General features: G+C 46.4%; 1 protein-coding gene across 1 annotated transcript in view; it reads left to right on the top strand.

Annotated features, from left to right (window-relative positions):
* Positions 1 to 21,702, top strand: part of LOC108935205 (dynamin-3-like) — a 36,008-nt gene extending 14,306 nt beyond the window's left edge. Inside the window, exons 14-21 of the mRNA XM_029250297.1 lie at positions 2,237 to 2,294; positions 5,228 to 5,341; positions 13,122 to 13,231; positions 15,927 to 16,038; positions 17,527 to 17,691; positions 17,794 to 18,032; positions 18,366 to 18,569; positions 20,233 to 21,702. Coding sequence (XP_029106130.1) covers positions 2,237 to 2,294; positions 5,228 to 5,341; positions 13,122 to 13,231; positions 15,927 to 16,038; positions 17,527 to 17,691; positions 17,794 to 18,032; positions 18,366 to 18,569; positions 20,233 to 20,302 — 1,072 coding nt within the window. The 3' untranslated portion in view covers positions 20,303 to 21,702. The remainder of the gene's footprint in view (positions 1 to 2,236; positions 2,295 to 5,227; positions 5,342 to 13,121; positions 13,232 to 15,926; positions 16,039 to 17,526; positions 17,692 to 17,793; positions 18,033 to 18,365; positions 18,570 to 20,232) is intronic.

The raw sequence follows: 21,702 nt of genomic DNA, 5'->3' as shown, positions 1-21,702 counted from the left end.
CAGGACAACCTTCCATGAGCTTGATGCATCTTGATTGTCTGTTGTACCGTTGTGCGTTGTGAGCGTCAGGGGGTGGGGGGGTGGGGGGGGTGGGGGGGTGGGGGGGGGGGGGGGGGGTTTGCAGTTAGCTTTCACTCAATCTGCTGCAGGCCACTGCAGTGTGAGGTTCCAGGCATTTTGTTTCTTATCGGCCAGTGGTGAAGTTTTTGTTTGTGGCTGTTTTAAACTGAAATACTGTGTCATTTTTCTTTTTAATTTTAGTGCTGCTGCACTATTGTGTTAATAATGGGCATCTACAGGCCAAAGGAACCGCAATGTGTCATCAATCAAAGACAAGATGACAATTATTAATAGACTGGAAAAGGGTGAAATCTGTCCATTGTTTGCTAAGATTTTTAATGTTGGTAAAGCACCCGGGTCAGACATGAAGTTTGCTCCAAAGAAGTAAAACTCTGATAATGATGACAAACTAGATGCTGTTTACTGATGGTTTCTGCAAAAGAGAAGTCAAGGCGAACCTATTTCTCAACCTCTGTTGTGCAAAAAGCATTAGAGTGGAATCAAAAATTGAAGGCCCATCTAAATTTAAAGCCAGCACAGGATGGCCAAAAAATTTCAAATCTCACCATAGTATAGGTGAACTTGAAAGTTGAGGAGAAGCTTTATCAAGTGATGTCCTGGGAGCAGAAGTTGGTAAAGAGTCTTTTCTGAAAATGACTGAGGAAGAAGGTTTTTCCAAGGATGACATTTATAATGCAAACGAAACCGGCCTTAATTGGAAGTTGCTCCCTCATAAATCACTTGCACCATGACGCAAAATGGCTGCTCCCAGTTTCAGAGCTAACAAACAGGATGTTACTGTCATGGTGTGTGCAGATTGCAAGAGGACAGCATGTTTTACCATTGTAGGTGATTGTTAAATCCAAGAATCCAAGCTGTTTTAAAGGTACAATGTGTCTACCAGTACAATATAAAGCACAGAAAAATGCTTTGATGGATTCGAATGTTTTTTTTTTTTTGGTTTGGTGTTGCCAAGATTTTATTCCAAATATGAAGAGATGGCAAGAAGATAAGGGTAAAGCGGGAAAAGTTTGGCTTATTTTCGATAATGGACCGTTCCACCCTCCTCTTGATAAGCTGAGTTCAACCAAAGAGAACTTCATTGTCAGGTTTTTATCGCTGAATGTTACGGCCCTGCTGCAACCAGTGGATCAGGGCGTTATAGAAAAACTGGAAAAGATGTGCAAAAGACAAGTCTTCCATCAATTGCTGCTCCCAGAGGGAGATGAAGAAAGCGTGGTCGATTGTTCAAAGAAGCTCAACATTAAGGATTGTTGGAACATGATGTTAGAGGGAAATCTGAAAAAGGCACGGCACAAACTTTGGGGTGTTGCCGAAGAGATGGCCGTACACGTACAAGATTTAAATGAAAATGTAGGTGAGATCTTAACTTTATTTCAAGAAATTCCTGGGTTTTCTGAGTGTGGAGAAGATGACGCAGAGTCATGATTAAAGAACGGTGCTGATGATCCCGGTTATCATATTTTGAGCGAAGAAAAAATTGTTGCATTAGTCATGGATGAAAAAAGTGCTGACGTTAAGTAAGGTGATTCTGATGACGAAGAGGAGGCGGGAAGTGGGCCCGCTCACGTGGAGGCCTTCGTTAGAGACTACAGTGGCATGGTGCGAGCGAGAGTCTGAATGGAGTTCTGTGAAGATGCTGCTATTAAAGAGGATAAGAAACCTCGCTGCGAAAAAACAGACAATCTTGCATGGTTCAAAGAAAAAAAAAAAAAAAAGAAAACTTCCCCAAGTTTCATTATATTCTTATTTGTGTGCAATTGTTTGTTTACTTCTGTTTATGTAAAAAAAAAAAAAAGTGTGATTTACAGCTGAAACCATGTAAAAAAAATTAGTCAAGCTCAAAATAAATGTTTCTTCAAAATGTTTTGGTTATTCTTTACAAACCATTTCCTAAATCAGTTATTTTATGTTACTTCATATTTCAAGATACAGTAGTAATAACCTTGACTACAATAATTCAATTTTAGGCCTAATTACACTAAACTGGGTATTCTCATATATGGTTCATTATCTGAACGATTTTATTAGCTGAACCAACCATGGTGTCAATTAGTTTGGATAATCAACGTTCTGCTGTGGTTATGAAATCTTTTTATAACTCGTAGTATGTTTAATATGTGTGTAACTTGGAATACTATGGTCTGTCCTCCAGTGCTCAGCAGAGGAGCAGTCAGATGAACAAGAAGAGCTCAGCGGGAAACCAGGTGCGTGTCGGTCGTGCTGGATTTTTTCCACCCACAGGAGAGAAGCAGGGAAGCCTTTCGCCAGGCTTGTGTTAGGAGCCTTGCAGGGGGTCACATTGCTGTCACTCAGCCTGGTTCTGTCTTTTTTGTTTGTACATCTTTGTGTTTGTGTCTACGAACTCATGCAAATGCACGATGTGTCTGTACATGTTGACGATGGACATGTTTGTTAGTGTGGTGGTTTCAGTTGGTTTGTCTTCAGTTGACATAGTCTTTCATTTTTGTGTCAGTACCTTTCCATGTATGGTCCCCCATACCCATGCTTCTCTGGCACAACTTTTTACCCTGTCTATATGTGGAATTTATCCCACCTACTCCCTACTATTTACTGTCCTTCTGATCAGCTACACTACAGAACTTGCCAAGAGGGGGGTTTCTGGTAAGTTATTTTTGTTAGAGAGGGGTGGGAGGGGCTGATCACTTTTTGTTGAGAGGATTTTAAACTATGCCACTACTTTTTTGCTCAATGTAAAGATTGTGGTTGTAATCAGTGGACGCATAAAGTGAGATAAAGTTTTTTGTTCATGCCTTCTTGGATTACTGTCAAAAATGCAAAAAAGACTAAATTTACTGTTCAGCTATTGAGGTCTAATAGTTTTAAACTCCTCAGATGTCCCCGTCATGATGGAATGAGCAGGTAGGACCCCCGGAAGCAATGCCCCCCTCCTGGTGCCCTTTCCCGGGGAGACGCTCGGGTGTTCGGCTAATTCTTTGTTTATTCTCTCCCCTTCTGCTGCTGTTACAGGTCTCCGTCCCTCCGTCTTCCAGCCAAATTGTACGAGCTCATTTTCTGTAAGCCTTGCTGTTGTCTTCCATGAAAACTCTTGGGGGTTATTCATAAACTCACTCTGAATTTCTGAGTATCCTGTTAATAACTTGCTAAGAAATGTAACTGTATATATTTAACTTCAGGCTGATAATGAATCAGATGTCAACATACTTTTTCCCACTTTTATATAATTGCTCTTCTTTGAGCCCCAAAAATATTTGATAGAATATGAGAATGTTTATTCGTTTATTAGTCCAAAGACAATAAAGGTATAAAATTATATTAATTATAAGCACCAGAAAATATTAATTTTGTTTGTTTATTTTGCACATGTAGGGAAAGTGTCAAACATTTTTTTTTACTTAATTCTTAAGTGCAAACCTTCTCCTTATTTGAGGGATGTCATGTTTTTTTAGCCATCAGTCACATACAGAATTGTATTTATTGTTCCTTACAGCTGTTTCCTTCTAACATTTCCTCATACCGCTGAAGATCACTGAAAAGGATTGTTTCTGGAAAGGTGCTCTAATGTCTAAACTTCTGCCATAAATTGTGACCGTACCTCTGAAAGGGGAACAGCAGGACACCGTCAGCCTCTATTGTCGCAATGACGTTGCCTTTGGGTATTTATGAAAAACCCCCTTTATGTATGTGGGTGGGGGGGAGGGGGTTGACTGGAACTCAACACAGTGATCACTAACTGCTATCCTTCCATCGTCAACTCAATGTACCCAAGTATTTTCTCACTTTCACCCCACCTCACAGAAGCACATCCCTGGATTCAGAGTCCTGTACCACTCACCAAACACAGTAGATCAAAGGGACATCTAGCGTTGTAAATCTTTTACATAAATTACTTCAGCTGGCACCAGAGCAACTTATAATGTTAAGGTACTTGCAGTTATTTAATCATTAATACAGGTGGGTAACTTTACTGGAGTAATTTAACATAAGTACCTTGCTCCAGGTGGGAACTGAACCTGTGAGTCCAAAGGCAGTAGCTCTAACCATTACACTACCAGTCATCCTTTTCACATGCTGTCTTTTTGGCCAAAGTCAGGGGTACAGAACTCCAGTCGTCAGTTGCTGATAATGGTGCGGCTTTACTTTTCTCTCAGCTATTACATGTTTTCTTGAAGCAAGTCATGATGCTTGCGTAAATTCTCCAGAGAAGAGAAAACAACAGTGATACCTATGATCTACTAGCTTCATTTTGGAACAGTTAAGCACGCATTTCAATCATCTTCTCTATGTGTGGTTCTACATAATTGATCTCGGCACCTGTATGCTCTCATTTGGTGCTTTTCGGATTTTTAATCCAGGGGATGCAAGTGTTCATTCAGATTTAACCTGAACTTCTCCGTTTGCCTGCAAATAACGCACTTTACTCTAGCCCTTCCCCCACCAAACTGCCGTGCTTGTATCTGTCTAGTGTTTGCAGCGCTGCCGGTCAGCAGACCGAAATAAACTTGTTTTAAACAGAGCTTCTTGGGGAGGTGGGCCAACAAATAGATCTGGGGTCTTAAATCTTCGCAGTGACAGCTTGTGTATGATTTTTCCGAGGAAAGATGGCGGCCTGGCTGCAATCTTGGAGGAGATACAAGTGCAGCTGTCTCACTGACTAATCAGAAGGAGAGCTTAGGCCATTTCTCTGAGTAAGACATTGGGGGTGAGATTTCAGGAGTGGGAGACATGTCTGATTCTGGTGGAGTGTATTTTGCTCTAGTTCAGTAACTGAGAGTGTAGGTCTCCAGCGCTCCTTCACGTGTGGAGGATTAGCTTTAGCTCCGACACTGCATGATTTCAGTTTGGGCCACTTGACATGATGTGATGTCATATGTCTTGATGTTATAGTCAACCTCGTTGGACAGGATTGGGAGTGTATGTCTCTCTGTGTGTTTGTATGTGGATATTTGTGAGATTTAATGGCTTTTCCACTCTTAAGTAGATGCAGGCCTGCAAAGGTGCTCTCTACTGATCTGTTTTATCTCAACAGTATGAGTCTCCATGTCTGCCAGTTATTCAACTTGGCTGGACCAGCATCCTGATAATACACCCTAAACTTGCCCCATTTCCTGATGCTGAACTCCCTGCCATGCCCTTTGAAAACTAACCGCTCTGTCCTCCACAGGTCATCCGCAAGGGCTGGTTGACCATAAACAACATCAGTATCATCAAGGGTGGAGCCAAGGAGTACTGGTTTGTTCTAACTGCAGAGAGTCTGTCTTGGTTTAAGGACGATGAGGTGAGATGATCATTTCCTTTGGGGGACTTAAAGTAAATGACATATATAAGCATTCACAGGGTGTCAAAAATCTTATTAGACTTGGAAGTAGTACAGGTAAGTGCTATGAGGGTTTAGCGTATAGACTCACAAAAGTAAGTTGCTTTTGATGTGGCCTGTTGAAACATGTGGTTCGCCACGCGCCGTTGTCGCATGTCACTGGACCTTTACCTTGATGGGTTGATGACTACGTGCTTTTCACCTCACCAGGTACCACACTCTTAATAACTAAGGGGCAATATAGGAATGGAAAATTCTCTTTTAAAAAGATATGTGGGAGGCATAAGTGAGCACCGGGAGAATAAAACACAGCACAGCACTGTCCAGAGAAATTGATCATTTATGTCCCGACAGTCTGAAGGTAATTAAACAAGGAAGCAGGATATACCACTATCATGAGTAACAGATGGGTACAAGGGGACCTGGGAACAGATTCTGTACAGATGGGTGTTTTTCTCTACTTGGCACCTGCATTCAGAATGAACTGACACTTGGTTCTCTAAGGCCAGTTGCAATCTTCATGGGAAATTTGCACAGGACAGGGTTCAACATAGTTTGGCGACATTCTCCACGCCAAAGGTGAAGGTGTGCACGGCAGTAAATTACTGAGGTTGTCCAGCGTATGGGGAGCGATTGAGGCCGAATGCTTGTTATCCGCGAGGTATGGATTCTTTGCTTACGATACAGTTGCTGTGGTTTTAGTGCTCGCCTGCCGGGTTACCGTCTGTCTGCCTGTCTGTGCCTGCTGTACAGGTGCAGGAAGTTCTGCACAGCAAGTGTAGACAGGCAGACACGCGACAACTCCCTCTCAGGTTGACATCAGGTTCGGCCGCTAGCCGCGATTCTGTTTTAAACTTTAAGCAAGATCGACTCTTTCAGCTGCCTCCAAATATCATCCGTTCCTGCAGACGTGCTTGACAACCTTGACCGCGTGTATTTAAACAGAAATTTAAAGGCTTAACATAACTTATCTGCTTTACATTCAGATTCCAGCGGGTGCAAAGTGTTTCTGAGGACAAGGAATTGTATGTGGTCAGTAGTTTGAGGCTGGTCCTTCCAGAAGGGCACCTGCTGCTGTAATTTATCAGGACATCGGTACGTCACATATCACAATACAATTACCCGCTAAACCAGTATGTCCCAGTAGCAATGTGACGCGTTTGGAGTAGTTTTAATGAGTAGAGGCTCCGAATCAAACAGTACTGCTTAGACTCTTGAATGTAGGAACATGTGCTCCAGTAGATTAAGCAAAAATATATGTGAATGTATGTGAAGACATCAGGTTTGGTAACTGGCCAATGTGGGGATGCCTACGCTGCAGCGGATACTCGTGCAACACCGTGAAATGCATCAGTGCATTCTCTGCGCGAGTGGGAATATGCAGGGCAGGGGATTTTGAAAGTCTGCCTGGAAGACTTTTTTTCTCTTTCCCCTTTTCTCTTTTTCCTCTGCCTTCCTCACTTTCCCTTGTTTGCTGTCAGATGCAAAGAGGTTCACTTACTGCTGTCTTCGTCCCCGCTCTGCCCCTGTGGCTCTCAGTTCGACCCGGGAGGCTACCTATAGTGTGTTGTGCCATAGTTTAGCCCCCTGCCTCTGTTCACCCTAAAAAAGGGAAGGGACTCAATTCCTAAATGCTGAATCCATTTGTTATAGTGAGTAATAATGAGGACTCCAGATGGACTGCGGAGAAACCTGGCTGATCAGAGGCATGGGGTGTCTCCCTGCTATGTGGACCTTGTGGGGGCCGAAACTTGGTATCTTATATAGGAGACCAGTGGCCATTGACTGGAGGCTGGTGAAGCAATAAGCTGCTTGTTATTCTCACTTGGAGGGGCTTTAGCCATGTGCCTCTTTTTCTCCTCCTGCGAGAATGTGATATATCGCTTCCCAGTTCTCTTCTGCTCTGTCCCCCTCCACCTTATCCCCGGGGAGTTAAGGCATTTGGAAGGGTTTGTTCAGACAAATCTCTCTCTCTAGCGCTCTCCCCCCCCCCCCCCCGCCTCCCTCTCCATCTCACTCACACTTGCACACACTCACAAGTTCATTCATACAGACACACACACACACACACCCTTCCGTAAATACACAGAATCACTGATTTATGTACATCGACTTTCATACACACACCAAGTGAGGGCCAAGCATTTGCCTGTACCCAGATCCATGCAAAATGTGTTCCGCAAACCACGGATTCAGACTGGAAATACGGCAACTGACAGTTTATTCTTTAGTCCCGTACATTTCTAATTTATTTCTTCACTTGTGCGTCAGTTGTTTTGTTAGTGATAATCAGAGAAATGAGTCATCTTTCAGACAGTGACTTTGACACTCTAAATCCGCAGGCACACTGAGGAGCGGAACTTTTTTTCTTTACGCTACACCAGGTTTTTTGTCTTAAAAAGCTCCAAACTTTGCCCTATTTATTGTTTCACTCACTTTCTCTGTCGCCTATTTGCAAACGACCACTCCTCAACTTTCGTAGCCTTTCTCTTTCCCTCATTCTCTCTCCCTTCTTTCTTTCTCTCTCGGAGCAGTTGGCAGTCTCTCCGAGACTCTACACATTCCTGGCTGGAAAATCATACAGCTTTGTCCAAACACCAGCCTCTAAGGTCCTGCGAAGAGAGACCGCACATAGCTTTTGCCCCTTGCACCCCCTAGCCCGTTACCTTCCATCCCCCAAAGCAATTTACTTCATCGACTAGTGCTCCACTTGTTCCCACCTGAGAAGAAAGGCGGCAGGCATTGATTCCTGTTAACATAGACGAGATTTCTATACGAGATGACTGATAAACTGCCGGTAAACTTTAATTGCCGTCACCTCCACATTTAATTTATTAGACACTTTTCTGCAAAGCGGCTTCCATTTACACTATATAGTAGTACCAGCCCACACACCTTATTCACTTGAAGTGACTTGCACTGCTAGATAATCTACTTACAATGAGCCACTCATCCTCATACCAGTGAAAAATACTCTCTCTGTAATTCGCACGCATTATGGGTGATTTTAGAATTACCGGTCCACCTGAACAGCATGCCTTCGGAAGGAAACCCACGCAAACATGGGGAGAACATACAAACTCCATGCAGACTGAGCGGTGATCGAACCCACATCCTCTCGCGCCACCCAGGTGCCGTGCGACAGCAATGCTACGCTGTGCCGCCGCGCTGCCTGCGCTCTGCGGGTCGCCTGTCAGTTTGGGTGCTACTTTATTTACCCATTGCATGTCTGACCTAGTCCCTCTGAACCCTGGCAAGTGAAACGGTTTGCAGGTGTCACTGGAGTCATACAAAGCAAACTTAGGTGATCTGATGTTCCTGCTTAATACTGAGGTGGTTAGTGGCTTAAAGAGCTGGAAAAGATGGAGACATTCTGCGCCGCCAGAACTAGGTGGATGACCTGCCATAGGGACCAGGCTGGTCAAATCCAGTAGTGGAAGATTATCTTTCATTATGTGCAAGCCCAATGCTTCTGGGGGACACTGAAACTTGGTAGGAAAAAAAAAAGACCAAACGTCCTCTGCTTTAAACAGTATTCTTGCATCGATACTTTAAACTTCCCAGCACGTTCCATACATTTAGGACAGAGTGTAGCGCTCACAGCAGTAGGCTGCCCCTTGACTGGTTGTGGCATTAGCGGTGTGATCTCACCTTCTCTGCTAAACTAAGCTCTCAGTTGCTGGGCTGTAATAAGACTACACACAAGCGAAACCGGAGGTCTCGATTTACTGACCACATTTTCTTGCAACTCCGGAGACCCTTTAAGCTGAATTTGTCTGATAAAGGTAAACCATGACAGAACGAGAGGAGAAGAGAGGAGAGGAGGAGGAAAGCGGGCGACTGGAACGCCACAGACAAACCAGTTGCGGAGGACTTGGCGAGTCAGGTCCCACGACGTGCGCGTACCCATGTGACCGGAGCCCTTCCGTGCACAGTCTAACCAATGTGCAGACTACTGTACACCAGTATGGCCCTGAACAGGTAGTCTGAACACTGGGATGACGGAGCAGGAGCATTTCCTCTCCACGAATCGCTGTCACCCCTCCCGAGCAGGGAAAGGGCTCTTCGTTCCCTGGAGGGACACCCAGGTCTGATGTCCCTTGTCCCCATCTACCAATCCGCTCCAATTTTTCCCTCCCCTTTAAACGTCCCCAGTTGATTCCCGTCGCTAACCATCCGGGGGGCGGGGTGGGGGGGCTGAGGCCGGTACAGAGTATCCTGCCTTGACGTGGCACGTTCACTCGTTTGCTCGCTCACTCGGGCGACTGGGGGAGTCTGGCGGTGCATTTAGGGAAGGGATGTTAAAAAAAGAGCTGTGCAGGAAGGAGCGGGGAGGGACTGAGCAGCCATATATGGGTTCGATGCGACCCTCTGAGTGTTGGGGGGGTGAGTTGGAGTGGTCTGCGGTTTGTCGCCCTTGGTCTTCCTTGCTTTGGCTTGCCGTTCCCCCAGTCCACGTACCCCTCCTTTACGGGTTGCCCGCAAAACAGAATGTGTTCTTTCCACCTCTCTCTCCCCCTCTCCTGTTCCCTAGCACTGTAAAGCGGTACCAGATGTTGCCGACGTAACGCCAGGCAGTCGTTTAATCGTTTTTTTTCCCCTCCCTAAAATCTCAGACAGGAAGTGGGCCCCTTTTGAAAAAAACAGATGAAGAAAGTGACGGGGGGAGAAAAAAATGACAGATGGGACTGCGTTGAGACCCGATTTCTGCAAAACCCTCCCTTGATTGGACTCAGCTGCTGTCACACTGAGACTCGCAAACAGCCAAGTGTGCCCATGTCTTTCTCATCTGATGCTTTCTTTACTTCTCTTGAGCCCTGTTCCTCTTTCTCACTCTCCTAGCATACTTTCTGCTCTGTTCTTACTGTAACTGAAGCCGTTTCTTGAGTCTGGAGCCCATTCTGGAACAGGGGGGAGTAGATGGGGAGGGGGTGACCCATGGAAGGGGATTGTTTCTTTTGAGAAATGTTGCGTTTCAAAGTTTGAGCATGAGTAATGACTTCCACATGTGGGCCCTTGCTCACTCTCTCTGTCTGCTCTTATTCTCCTGCCGCCTTCTTTCTTTGGTCCTCCGCCTTGTTCCTGCGGCGCCTCACTCCTGCACATCAAAAGTGTCACTTGAAGAACCTCAAGATTCACACAAGGTTGTGTGAACAGATGGATCTCTCACAATACAGGAGCAAACTAAATAAATCCATTCACAATGCTGAGTGTGTTGTAGTAGAAGCCATAAAAAACAAACAAAAAGAAACTAAGACACAAGTTTTTTAAGCGTGACGCTTATTTATACCATGGCCCTTGACTGGGAATGCTGGTAGCCTTATTTTAATGACTGGCTGCGCCTGGGAAACATAAAGTGGGAAATCTGATGTTCTGTAAAATCATTAAGTGGAATGTCTTGCGTATCATTTAGATGCTATATAGATCAACATTTTTTGGATTGAAATAATTAGCACAACATAGAAAACATGGCAATTGCAAAGGAATGTTCTTGTTATTTTTTCTAAGAGTACATGGGGGCAACGTGTGTTTCGAAGGGTCATGTCATGACTCCCGTGAGTTATTTCTTGGAACCCAAGTGCGGAGATCTTCCGTGAAGCTGTGTCGATGGGCACCGGGGAACTGAAACTGTTGGAAAGGGAACTGAGAAGGATCGGAGACGAAACTTGGGAGGATTGAAGAATGACACTCTGGAGGTAGGCGTGCGTTCGAGGTCCAAGGGGCTTGGCCGAGTTCGGGGCGTGAGCCGAGATGTCGTAGACGTGGATTCAAGGGAGAGCCGAAGGGTTGCGCTTCCAACGCAAAGGTCGTAGTCCGAAGAATCGTGGTTGCGGTTCGAAGAGCGCCGCTCAAGATCCGAAAGGCCGCTTTCTTTAAAGGGTGTTTAGTGAGGGGCAGGACTGTGGCATGTATTTGTGATTAGCTACAACGGCTGTCGCCTATGGCATTTTCCTATGAGGTTGTGACAGGTCAGCATAGGTTCTCCAGCTGTTCAGAAGGAGTCCTAATCCCTTCTGCTGGTTTCCTCTTAGTGTCTCAGAATTTCATGTGAAGCTGATGACAGTGCCATTCTCACAGGCCCCTGTAAAGACAGTTCCACAGGTGCCTCCTTGGATTCGGAGGGTTACGGTAATATCATTGTGAATTCCGAGAAGACAGATAACAGTAATCAGAATAAGGGCAGCCTAACTCCTTATCCTTAGTGTGGTCCTGGAAAATGCCCTTTCATTTAGGAATAAAATGTTTCATTTGGTTAAGATGATCTGTCAGAATGACTACGTTGTATGCTGTATTAACCTCTGCAATGATCTTAGCATAAAATAGTACAATTTGGACCCTTTTTTTTGGAACCATCGTAACTTTCATGGCCAGTCATAATGTATTTGTAATGTTGCCATCGAATTAATTTGTTTTAAATGGCACTACACGAGTTTATACAAAACTGGGCATCTTTTGTGATGTGTCATTTTTTTCTTGAATTCCTGTGTGAAATACTGTACCTTTGCTGGGGTGTGTCTACAGTTGGCGGAATGTTGAAAGACTTTTGTAATGATGAGTTATTAGAATTTTACATGTATTCACTTAGTTGACACGTTTCTCCGACATGCTGTACAATATTAAGCTATTTACAGCGATTTTCCCATTTACACAGCTGGGTCATTTTTACTGGAATGAATCAGTAGTGGCAAGGACGCTATAGGAGGAGCTGGGATTCGAACATGGGTCTTTCAGGTGTAAAGGCTGCAGTGCTGCTCCTTAATTGTTTCCTTAATTTAATCTTCCAACTGAAAGTCTTTTGTTTTTCATCCTGATTAAGTTTGAAAGAGTTGTTCAAAATTGTAGGAGCAGCACAAACAAAGAAAATTAAGTCCAGGTATACTACAAAATATTCCCATCACAATTTTTTTTCTTGTAATTTCTGGTTATTGCAACATGTGGATCTTCATTTCGCAGCTGTCCAAAGGAACAATTAATCAACAGGCCAATTGGCAGAAAATGAGCGCAAACGGGTTGGACGAACCGCTCCTCCTTTCTGTTTGAACAATACTGAAGTTCCACAGAAATGGATCGGCTGAACTTCCACCGGTGCATTGGGTTTTTCGGCCGTACGTTTCCTTCGCCCGTTGCCCATCTACGAACTGTTATGCTTGTGTTTGCCAGGCTGACATCACCATTTGGAGAGAGCTTTGTGACTCACTAGAAATTTCCACAGCCTTTGTCACCGAAGAGCCTGCCAAGCCCAGAACAACAAAAACACCCAGTTCAACATAAGTGAACGTTTTCTCCTACATACACATACGGTCCAGTGACCAGTGCTCTCCAGTAGAGTACATGTGACTATACACTACGCTATGCTTTGCGCACTGTAAAAATGCTACGTTCATTTATCATTTTTCTGGCAATGAGATGAATTACGTAACATTTTATGGGAAAAGTAATCAATTGCCTTGCTATAGAGCCAAGGAATGTGCAAATCTGAAAATTTTCTTGATTTGGTTGATCGATCGATCAATCGAGTGTATTGTACGAGTCAGGGAACCCTGACCTTTTCCTCACTGCAGTCTTGTGGATGCGGTTAAAAATTGTCAGGATGATTATTTTCCCTGTTTATGAAACTTCCAAGGAAAGCTGGAGTTTCCCTTTTAGAATGCCACAGAAAAAAGGACCAAATGAGGACCAAATGGTGCTTTCGTGTTTCAGAAGTGTTTGTTCTGTCCTTCTTTCTTTCTCTCCTCTCCAGGAAAAGGAGAAGAAGTACATGCTTCCACTAGACAACCTGAAGGTTCGTGATGTGGAGAAGAGCTTCATGTCCAGCAAGCACGTTTTTGCTATTTTCAACACAGAACAGAGGTCAGATCTCCTTCCCCCCTGGACAAGTGAATTTTGTTTGAATTTTCAAACTGGAGGGTATGGTGGTATAGCGGGTTCAGCCGTTGCCTGGTGCGTGGCTGGTTTGGGGTTTGAGCCCTGCTTGGGGTGCCTTGCGGTGGACTGGCATCCAGTCCTGGGTGTGTCCCCTCCCCTTTCGGCCTTGCGCCCTTTGTTGTGGGGTTAGGCTCCGGCTCACCGCGACCCCGCTTATGACAAGCGGTTGCTGACAATGGATGGGATGGATTTTCAAACTGCGGGATATTTTATTTCAGGAATTCAGGTTAAAAAAAAAATTTCTCATGGGTACAACAGTAGGGCATCTTCTGCAGCTGGAGCCCTCAGGTTATGTCGTTTCTCACGTTTTTATTGCAGTTTGGGTTTTAACAGGTTGTGAGATGTACAAAGGATGTACCAGGTGCTGGGCTAGAATGGACATTGTGAGGGTCCCTCTTGACTTGTTAAACAGCGAAGGGTCTGCAGTGACGGTTGGATCATTGCGTTTTTAATCTGGGTGGCTTGAGGCCCCTACAGGCACACACAGCACATGGTCACATGGTCACACGGATGACTAAGGAGTATCACTCTGGTATGGTGCTGACCGGAGTGAGTAGGTGGATGGATGAGAGAATCTCTGTGAGTATGATTTGGCTGTAGGGGAATATGTTCAGTTTGTTTATAATTTGTCCTGTTTGGCGGTTCTCTGAGAGGAGACCACAGAATCCGGGATAATTAAGGGGCGAAATGAATACTGAAACGAGGCTTCTGTTGTTAGGAAAGAATTTTGGTGCTCGCCACAAAGAGGGAACGGGGCGGGTGTCCAGAGTGCCGGGGTGGGGGGGGGGTGAACTATGGAGAGGGGGGACGCCAGCCAGGAATGTGTCAGAGCTCCTGCAGCAGTTCCTGCTGTTCCTGCTCAGCGGGCGCCTCGGGTGTGAGCACGGCTGTGATCGCCGCGCATCCTCCCCGCCTCCCAGTGACAGGAATAGAGCGTACACCGGGACTGGCGAACACAATTTCTGGCTGTTCCTCAAAGGCTAGATGGTGCTGAAAAGGAACGCCTTCACGTAGGACACCTGGACTCGGCGTTCCAGCTGGCCAAGTCCAACTGGGATTCCAGCTCTCCTCACACCACTGAGGGCTCAGAAAGGGAGTTAAATGGGTTCAGTCAAGACACTAAGGTTAATCAGGTGGCTCGCTCTTCGAAACAGAAACCAGCTGGATTCATCTCTCTGGGGCTGTAGCTTAAGACCCCAGGTACCTGGATCAAAGGTACTACAGCAGAGTGGGATTCAATCGAAGGTCCTTGGATTGTAAGGCAGTGGCTGTAACTGCTATGAAACCTGCTGCCCTAAAACAGAATATTATTGGAGAAGTAAGGAACGTGTAAGGTGGGTGATGTTCAGCTGTACCCTTTTATTCCAGGCCATTTTGATCCCACAGCCATATTTGTAATGTACAGTATTACCATCCAATTTCAATAACCACTTGTCCTGAGCAGGGTTACAGTGAATTGAAGTCTATCCCAGAAGCACTGGGACAAGACAGTCTATCACAGGGTAGCCACACGGACACAACTTGGCATCACAGTCCACCTCAACTGCGTGTCTCTGGACTGTGGAAGGAAACCAGAGCAACTGCAGGAAACCCACAGAGACACAGGGAGAGCATGCAAACAAACTCCAAACAGGCTGAGCGGGGATCAAATCCACGTTCCCTCGTACCACCCGGGTGCCGCGAGGAAGCAGCGCTACTCGCTGCGCCGCCACACCGTGCCATCCCATCGCACGATTTCCCGTGGTAATTTCTCTCGTGATCGCCGAAATTCTCCATAAATTTGCATGGAACATCAGTCACAGTCTCCTTTGTATTTTCTGTCTGGCGTAATTCTATAGACATAGACGTACCAGTGGTAGTACATGTGCCGACACAATCGATGGTATTGGGCGAAGAAGTGGCTGTGCTTTGAAAGTGGCGTTTCTGCATCGAATTCTTTTTTGTTGCCGAATGCGCTTTGTTTACTCTGCGCTGCGTGCCGCTTTGAAGAAAAGCTTCTGTTACGTGAAAATATTGAAAATGGAAAAAAATATGAGCGATGAAAGTATTGCGCAAGATTCGGTGGTCATAAACTGGAGATTTACGTCACGTTTTGGGGTCCGAACTCTTCCGACTTTCAAACACTCTTAATGTAGAGTACTGTGGTTCTTAGAAAGTAGCTCCGCCATCAAGGTAAAATGACTTGTTTAAGCGGAGCGCAGAACGCACTTGAACGTGTTGCTTTTCAAAATGCACCGGTAAGATTACAAAGCCTTGAGGGCTCTCTGAGCTCCCAAGGTAGTCCTGCTGTATCCATGCAAACCATTCAACTGAAGTTGTCCTCAGGGAGAAGTTGTTCAACAGAACTTCAGGGGAAAAGGAAAAGCTTGAGAGATTATCTAACAGATGGGGTTTGCTTTCCTGCAGCTTTATGGATCGCAGTGGACTGAATGAGGACACGTGCGTCACGGTGCTGTGATTCTGTCTCATTGCGTGTGTCTGTGCCCTGTGGTGCACGTGTCTCTCGTTGCGTGTGTCCAGCGTGCTCTCTCTGTCGGATCCTCTCATAGCGCGTCTCTGCTTTCTCGTACGTCGCAGCAGCCCGTGGAATTCTTAGGGTTTCCGACTGCTCCCCTTTCAGGAACGTGTACAAGGACAACCGGTATCTGGAGCTGGCCTGTGACTCCCAGGAGGAAGTGGATAGTTGGAGAGCATCCCTGTTGCGTGCTGGGGTGTACCCCGAAAAGGCCTCTGTGAGTTCCAGTCTTCCCCCATCCTTCAGCCGCCTTCAATTCCTCGGTCGTCGCAGTTAGTCGTCCTGCGCGGTCAGCGATGTGGGGACGCCTCGAATCAGCCTTCCCTTCGCTGTCTCTCATTTGTCACTCCTGGTAAATGTAAGCAAGAAGTAGGGGAGTTTACCATAGCAGCTGGCACAAGTCGGGAGTGTTTCAACTCAACACCTCATGCGTCTCAGAAGCGGCGTCACTAGGGCCGGTGGGTGTCACCCGGTGCGGTAACTCATAGTGTAACCCCCCCCATGGACCTCCTCCTATACAGAATCCTTACGAATGTTTCTTCTGCTAATGTTACTCGTAAATCCTAATTCCTGTGTATTGCTGAACGTAATGGCGATAGTAGTGAAATTAAAATAACACCTTTAAATTATATCATATGCACGGCATAAACGCATTTACATTTACATAGTTTCATGTAGTTAAAGTGAAAATTCGGTAAGAAAACAGAATTCGAAGTAAAAACGCTTAAGAACAGCATCAAAAATTACGTTGGTTTTAACGCTATCGATATAGGTTCACAAATACTAATAACCGCAATACTGTAGCTAAAACACTAGAAAATTTGACAAAATCAGCGACTATAAAAACAGCAGCAGCAACGAAAACAAGAGCGAGTTGTCGTAGCGCGTGCGGACGAAACCACGTGATTTGAAGCGTCACTGTAATTGGGTAATAATGAGCACTGAGCGGAGTGCATTGGAAGGTTCAAAAAGTAAATTACCGTAGTGTTTTAGCTTTGTAGCTGTATTGATACGTGTAATCTGGGTTTACGAGAAATGTTTTCGTTGTTATAACTAACTACAGGGATATTTTTATACAAAATAATACATTTCTGCTGCAACACCGCGCAATGATTTTATAGACAGTCATTCTGGTGTCACCCGATGCAGTCCGGATCTCGTACACCCCCCTAGTGACGCCACTGTGTCTCAACTTCTAAGTTTCAAAACACACAGACAGATTCTCCAGGAGTTCAGCACTGCTTCAAGTTCTTACATTTATTCATTTAGCTGACAATTTTCTCCAAAGCAACTTACAATTATTTTCCCATTTATAGAGCGGGGTAATTTTTAGCGGAGAAATTTATGGCAAGTAATTGCTCAAGGGTACTATAGCCAGAGTTGACATTCGAACCTGTGACCTTTGGGTCTGAAGGCAGGACCTCTAACCACTACACTCCTACTATGCTTCTTTCTCTACTTTCAAATGCTAATCCAAATGCTTTATTGACAGAAGGGGTTTAATGCTGTGATTTATGGCTAGGACTGCAGATGGGACAAGATTTGTTCCAGAATTGGTCACGTTACATGGGGGTTGAAAGGATGAAAGATGGACTTTTAAATCAGAAAGCAGGGTTTAAATTGTCCTTTTTCCTGTGGTCGCACACCATTTCTTGTTTTATGGTTGCTCCTTTGTCTTGCCTCCTAATCATAAAACTCTTATCAGGTGGACAGCGAGAACTCTGGCCCCTCAGACACCTTCTCCATGGACCCCCAGCTGGAGAGGCAAGTGGAGACCATCCGTAACCTGGTGGACTCCTACATGGCCATTGTCAACAAGACCATCCGTGACCTCATGCCCAAGACCATCATGCATCTCATGATAATCAGTGTAAGCCAGCGTTGTCATCTATGCTACTGGGACTGCCCAGCTGGTATCTAGCCATGGTGCCAGAGGCTCCCCTTATTCCACCGCCTCCCCCCCTCCGTCCAGGTTAAAGACTTCATCAATGCGGAGCTGCTGGCCCAGCTGTACTCTGCAGGGGACCAGAACGTGTTGATGGATGAGTCGCCAGAGCAGGCAAGGCGGCGGGATGAGGTCCTGCGCACGCACCATGCCCTCAAGGAGGCGCTGTCCATCATCGGGGATATCGCTACCTCCACCATCTCCACCCCTCTGCCACCCCCTGTTGACAGCTCCTGGCTGCATGGTGGATCCAGTGGATCTCAGAGGTATCTCACATGAACCATTGTGACCCTGGCATCAAGCATTCCTGCACAGTGAACACAGGTCTGTCTATCCATCTATCCATCTATCTATCTATCCATCTATCTCACTGTCAAGATTGCTTTTTACCACTTCTTTCCAACAGGCTTTTACCTAAAGTTAATTTCTGTAGTTTCATTGTTGTCTGCTTCTAGATATGTTCTCATGCCAGTTAATGCTAAGTATCTCGAGTAAGTGTAAAACACCAGTTTCCTTCCTTAATCTACTATACATCCAGTTGTAAGCAAAGGTTTATGAATGCCTCCTCGCTCAGCTCTCTGCCCTCTGGTTATTCACAGGTCGCCTCCCTCCAGCCCCACGGCTCCAAGGAGGATGTCCACAGGCCCCCGGCCACCGGCCCGCGGCCCTGCCCCTCCGGCCCCTCCGGCCCCTCCCCTGCCTTCTCGCCCGGGTCCGCCGGGACCCGTCAGCAACAGTACGGATGCCTTCCTGCCCCCGCAGGTGCCTAGCCGCCCCACCCGTGCTCCTCCCAGCATTCCCAGGTGAGCAAGAAAATAAACCGTTAGCCATACCTTTCCACTGTGCACGTGTAGAACAACATACCAACTAACTTGCATAGCCTTATTTTTTGCACAAACAAGAAGCAAATTGTAGGTATTAGCATATTAAAAGCTCCACAAATATTCACCAAAACAGCAGAAGTCATTTTCCCTGCCGTTAAAATTTACTGCAGTTTTATTAGTCGCAATATCATATACGTATTTATGTGTATGCGTGAGTCATTCTTACCTGACATCTGGAAGGAATTTCAGCGAGAAATCTGGATTTTGTACATTCTTAAAGAACCCACTTTTTTTGGGTAGACTTCCTGCGATTAGTCACGGATGAAAATCTCGGAGAGGTGACGGCCTCCGGACGGAAGGTACGGGGTCCACCCCGTGGCGCGAACGCTATCGAGACGCACCCGGCAGGGCGACGCTGACGCCTAGACGCACTCCGGCTTCGATGCGCTGTGGTGCGAGGCAGCATCTAGCAAACAAAGTACGGGGCGAACGAACGTGTTACTCAGCGCATCACATGCTTGCCGTTTAACTCGCGCAACAGTGGAACGGCCAGTTGCCCGTCGATCTTAACTGCGGTATCGGAGTCACGCTAAGTGTACGAAACAATGTAAACTGTTGCTAGTGTGCTGCTTTTACATCGGTATTAGTGCATCAATCTTCCCGTGAGCTTTCGAAGTTTGGCAGCGGGCCTCGCGCTCCGTGTTCCGCTCCGTGTAATTTAACAGCGTAATGAAGTTACACCGGGGTACGGCCCTGTGTGCAAAACGCTTTGAGTTGCGTAATAGAGAAACATACCGCACGGTTACTTTTCTTATGCAAAAGTGTAAAGACAAGGACTTTTCACTCCCGTGCTCGAAGTTGCGGTAAAGCACCGAGAGAACACCATCCGTGACTCGGAGCGTTTTTAGAGCCCGCGCCGTACGACACACGCGGATTCCTGCGGGCGACCGACTTAGCGGCGGCGGTAACTGGACCTGGGTGGGATCCCCGGCGAGCCGAGCGCCTCTCGCTCTCAACTGCTTCCCCCCGTCTAGACTTCCCAGAGTGCCAGACTTTCTGCGCTCAGACGCCGACTTGCTTTTGTTGCCTTTAGGAAGCGGCCACGTATCTCTCGTTATTTCTACTTTCGCCTTTTGGGAGATCGTCTCGGTAACTTTTAACCGAGCGACGCTCTAAGGTCGCCGGAACAACACGCACTTTTCCTTCGTCATATATATACCGTGCTGTACACCTCTCGTTTGTTCTCCTCTTGCCTTTTTCTTCCTCTGCCATTTGATTTTTACCTCCCGCTGTCACCGGTACTTGTGTTTTTTTCATCGCTCCACACTCTTTACATGCTTTAAACTGCATTGCTTGTGTTCCCATATTCCAAATGTTGGATTTGTTTCTAATTTTTTAAGTTCTCTTCTCTTGCTCTGTTTCTTCCCTCACCCCACTGTATACCTCTCTTCACCCCCTGACCTCGTGATCCAGCCCAGCTCAACAGCCCTTCCCAATGCACCCACTTTGCTCACACACACACACACACACACACACACACACACACACACACACACACTTCTTTCACGGGTCGCTTCTTGTCTAACTCGCTCTTCCTTTTCTGCCACCCCCCCCCCCCGTCTCCCTTTTGCTCTGTGTTCAGCCGCCGTCCTCCTCCGTCTCCGACCCGGCCCTCTGTGACGCGCCCTGGAGACTCCTCTCTCCTGGACTGAACCCCTCTCACTCCCCCAAACCAGGCTGATCCGCCGTTACGGTCTCGCATGCCCCCCCCGGCCAGTCACCTGTTGCCTGGCAACAACATCCGTGGGCTTTCACGATATAGCCTTTTTTCTCAATCCAGGTTTGCTGGGCAAATCCAAAATCTCGTTCTGGTAAATAACCCTCCTCCCACGCCTTTGACCACGCAACCCTGGCAAGCGTGTTGGCCCTCCACACTCCCAAACCGCTGCAAGACACAGAAGCTCATAGTACAGCTTGCTTGGGAAGGTCTCATGATGCCCATACCCAGACTGAACCACAGCGTACTATTAATCTGCGGTAAACTCCAGTGCAAAGGGCTCGCGGTTCATTTACATTATATAAACGCGTGAGTGTATGCCCGAGCGCGTGCGTGTACGCGTGTGTTCAAATGCGTGCCTTAGCTCTTTTTGTTACTGCCACCTTTCTTGTTTTCATGCATGGTGTGAGTGGTCTCGCCCTCATTGTACACCGTGGATGTGCTGTATGTTTCCGAACATGTTGCGGATCTGCGCTGCGATGGCTGGGACGCTGCGTTCGGGCACCTAGCAGTCGCTCACGCGGCACACTTGCCTTTCACCGAGACCTGCTTGAAAACACATTTTGCCGTGCGACCATGTTGCCCGTCTGTAGCCTGTCTCTGACCCCTGTGTTAAGGCTAAAGTGTATTGTCACACATGTAGCTCTGTATCTGAACACACATGTTATCATGGCAATACAGTCTATCTATCTATCTATCTATACTAGATAGGTAGGTAGATAGACTATATGAGCCTATAGCAATATTCACAAGCCTAGTGGTAGCCTTAGAAGAACTGTATTGCTCTGTCTCAACACATGGACACACCATCTCTGTCCTTCCCCTCCCCTCTCCTCCTCACTCGAAATGTTCCAGCCGTTCTCCTTTCCAGCTCCGCTGCCCTGCCTCCCATGAGCCCCTGCTGTGTTCAGGCTGCAAACTGTACGTATCTGAGCGCAGGATCATTCCAACGTGTGGAGAACGAGGGACCTTGGCTGACACTGTTTGAATGTGGTGACTCATGGAGTCCACAGCTTTACTTTTCTCCAGTTCTTCTGCTCTCACTCTTTGCCTCACTCTGACGGTCTCTCTGTCTCAGCGTCCTCATCTCCAATAAACCTCTGGCATTCTCGGTCTGCTAAGTCTGCTCTGTTTTTCTCACGGGGTCTTTGATTACTTTTCTAAAGCCAAACCACAGGTCTTTAAACGGCAAGAACTATGGTTGCCTTTGCCCTACATCATGTCGCGAGAAAACTGCCCTGACACACAGTCTCCAAAACATTTGCCTCTTTCTTCCAGATGCTATTTTTAAGTGCTGAATTTTTACATACGAAACAAAGTCCGTTGCTAGCAGTT

This window comes from Scleropages formosus, chromosome 3, assembly GCF_900964775.1.
Source record: "Scleropages formosus chromosome 3, fSclFor1.1, whole genome shotgun sequence".
NCBI classification, from domain to species: Eukaryota; Metazoa; Chordata; class Actinopteri; order Osteoglossiformes; family Osteoglossidae; genus Scleropages; species Scleropages formosus.
This window is presented reverse-complemented; position numbering and strand designations above follow the sequence as displayed.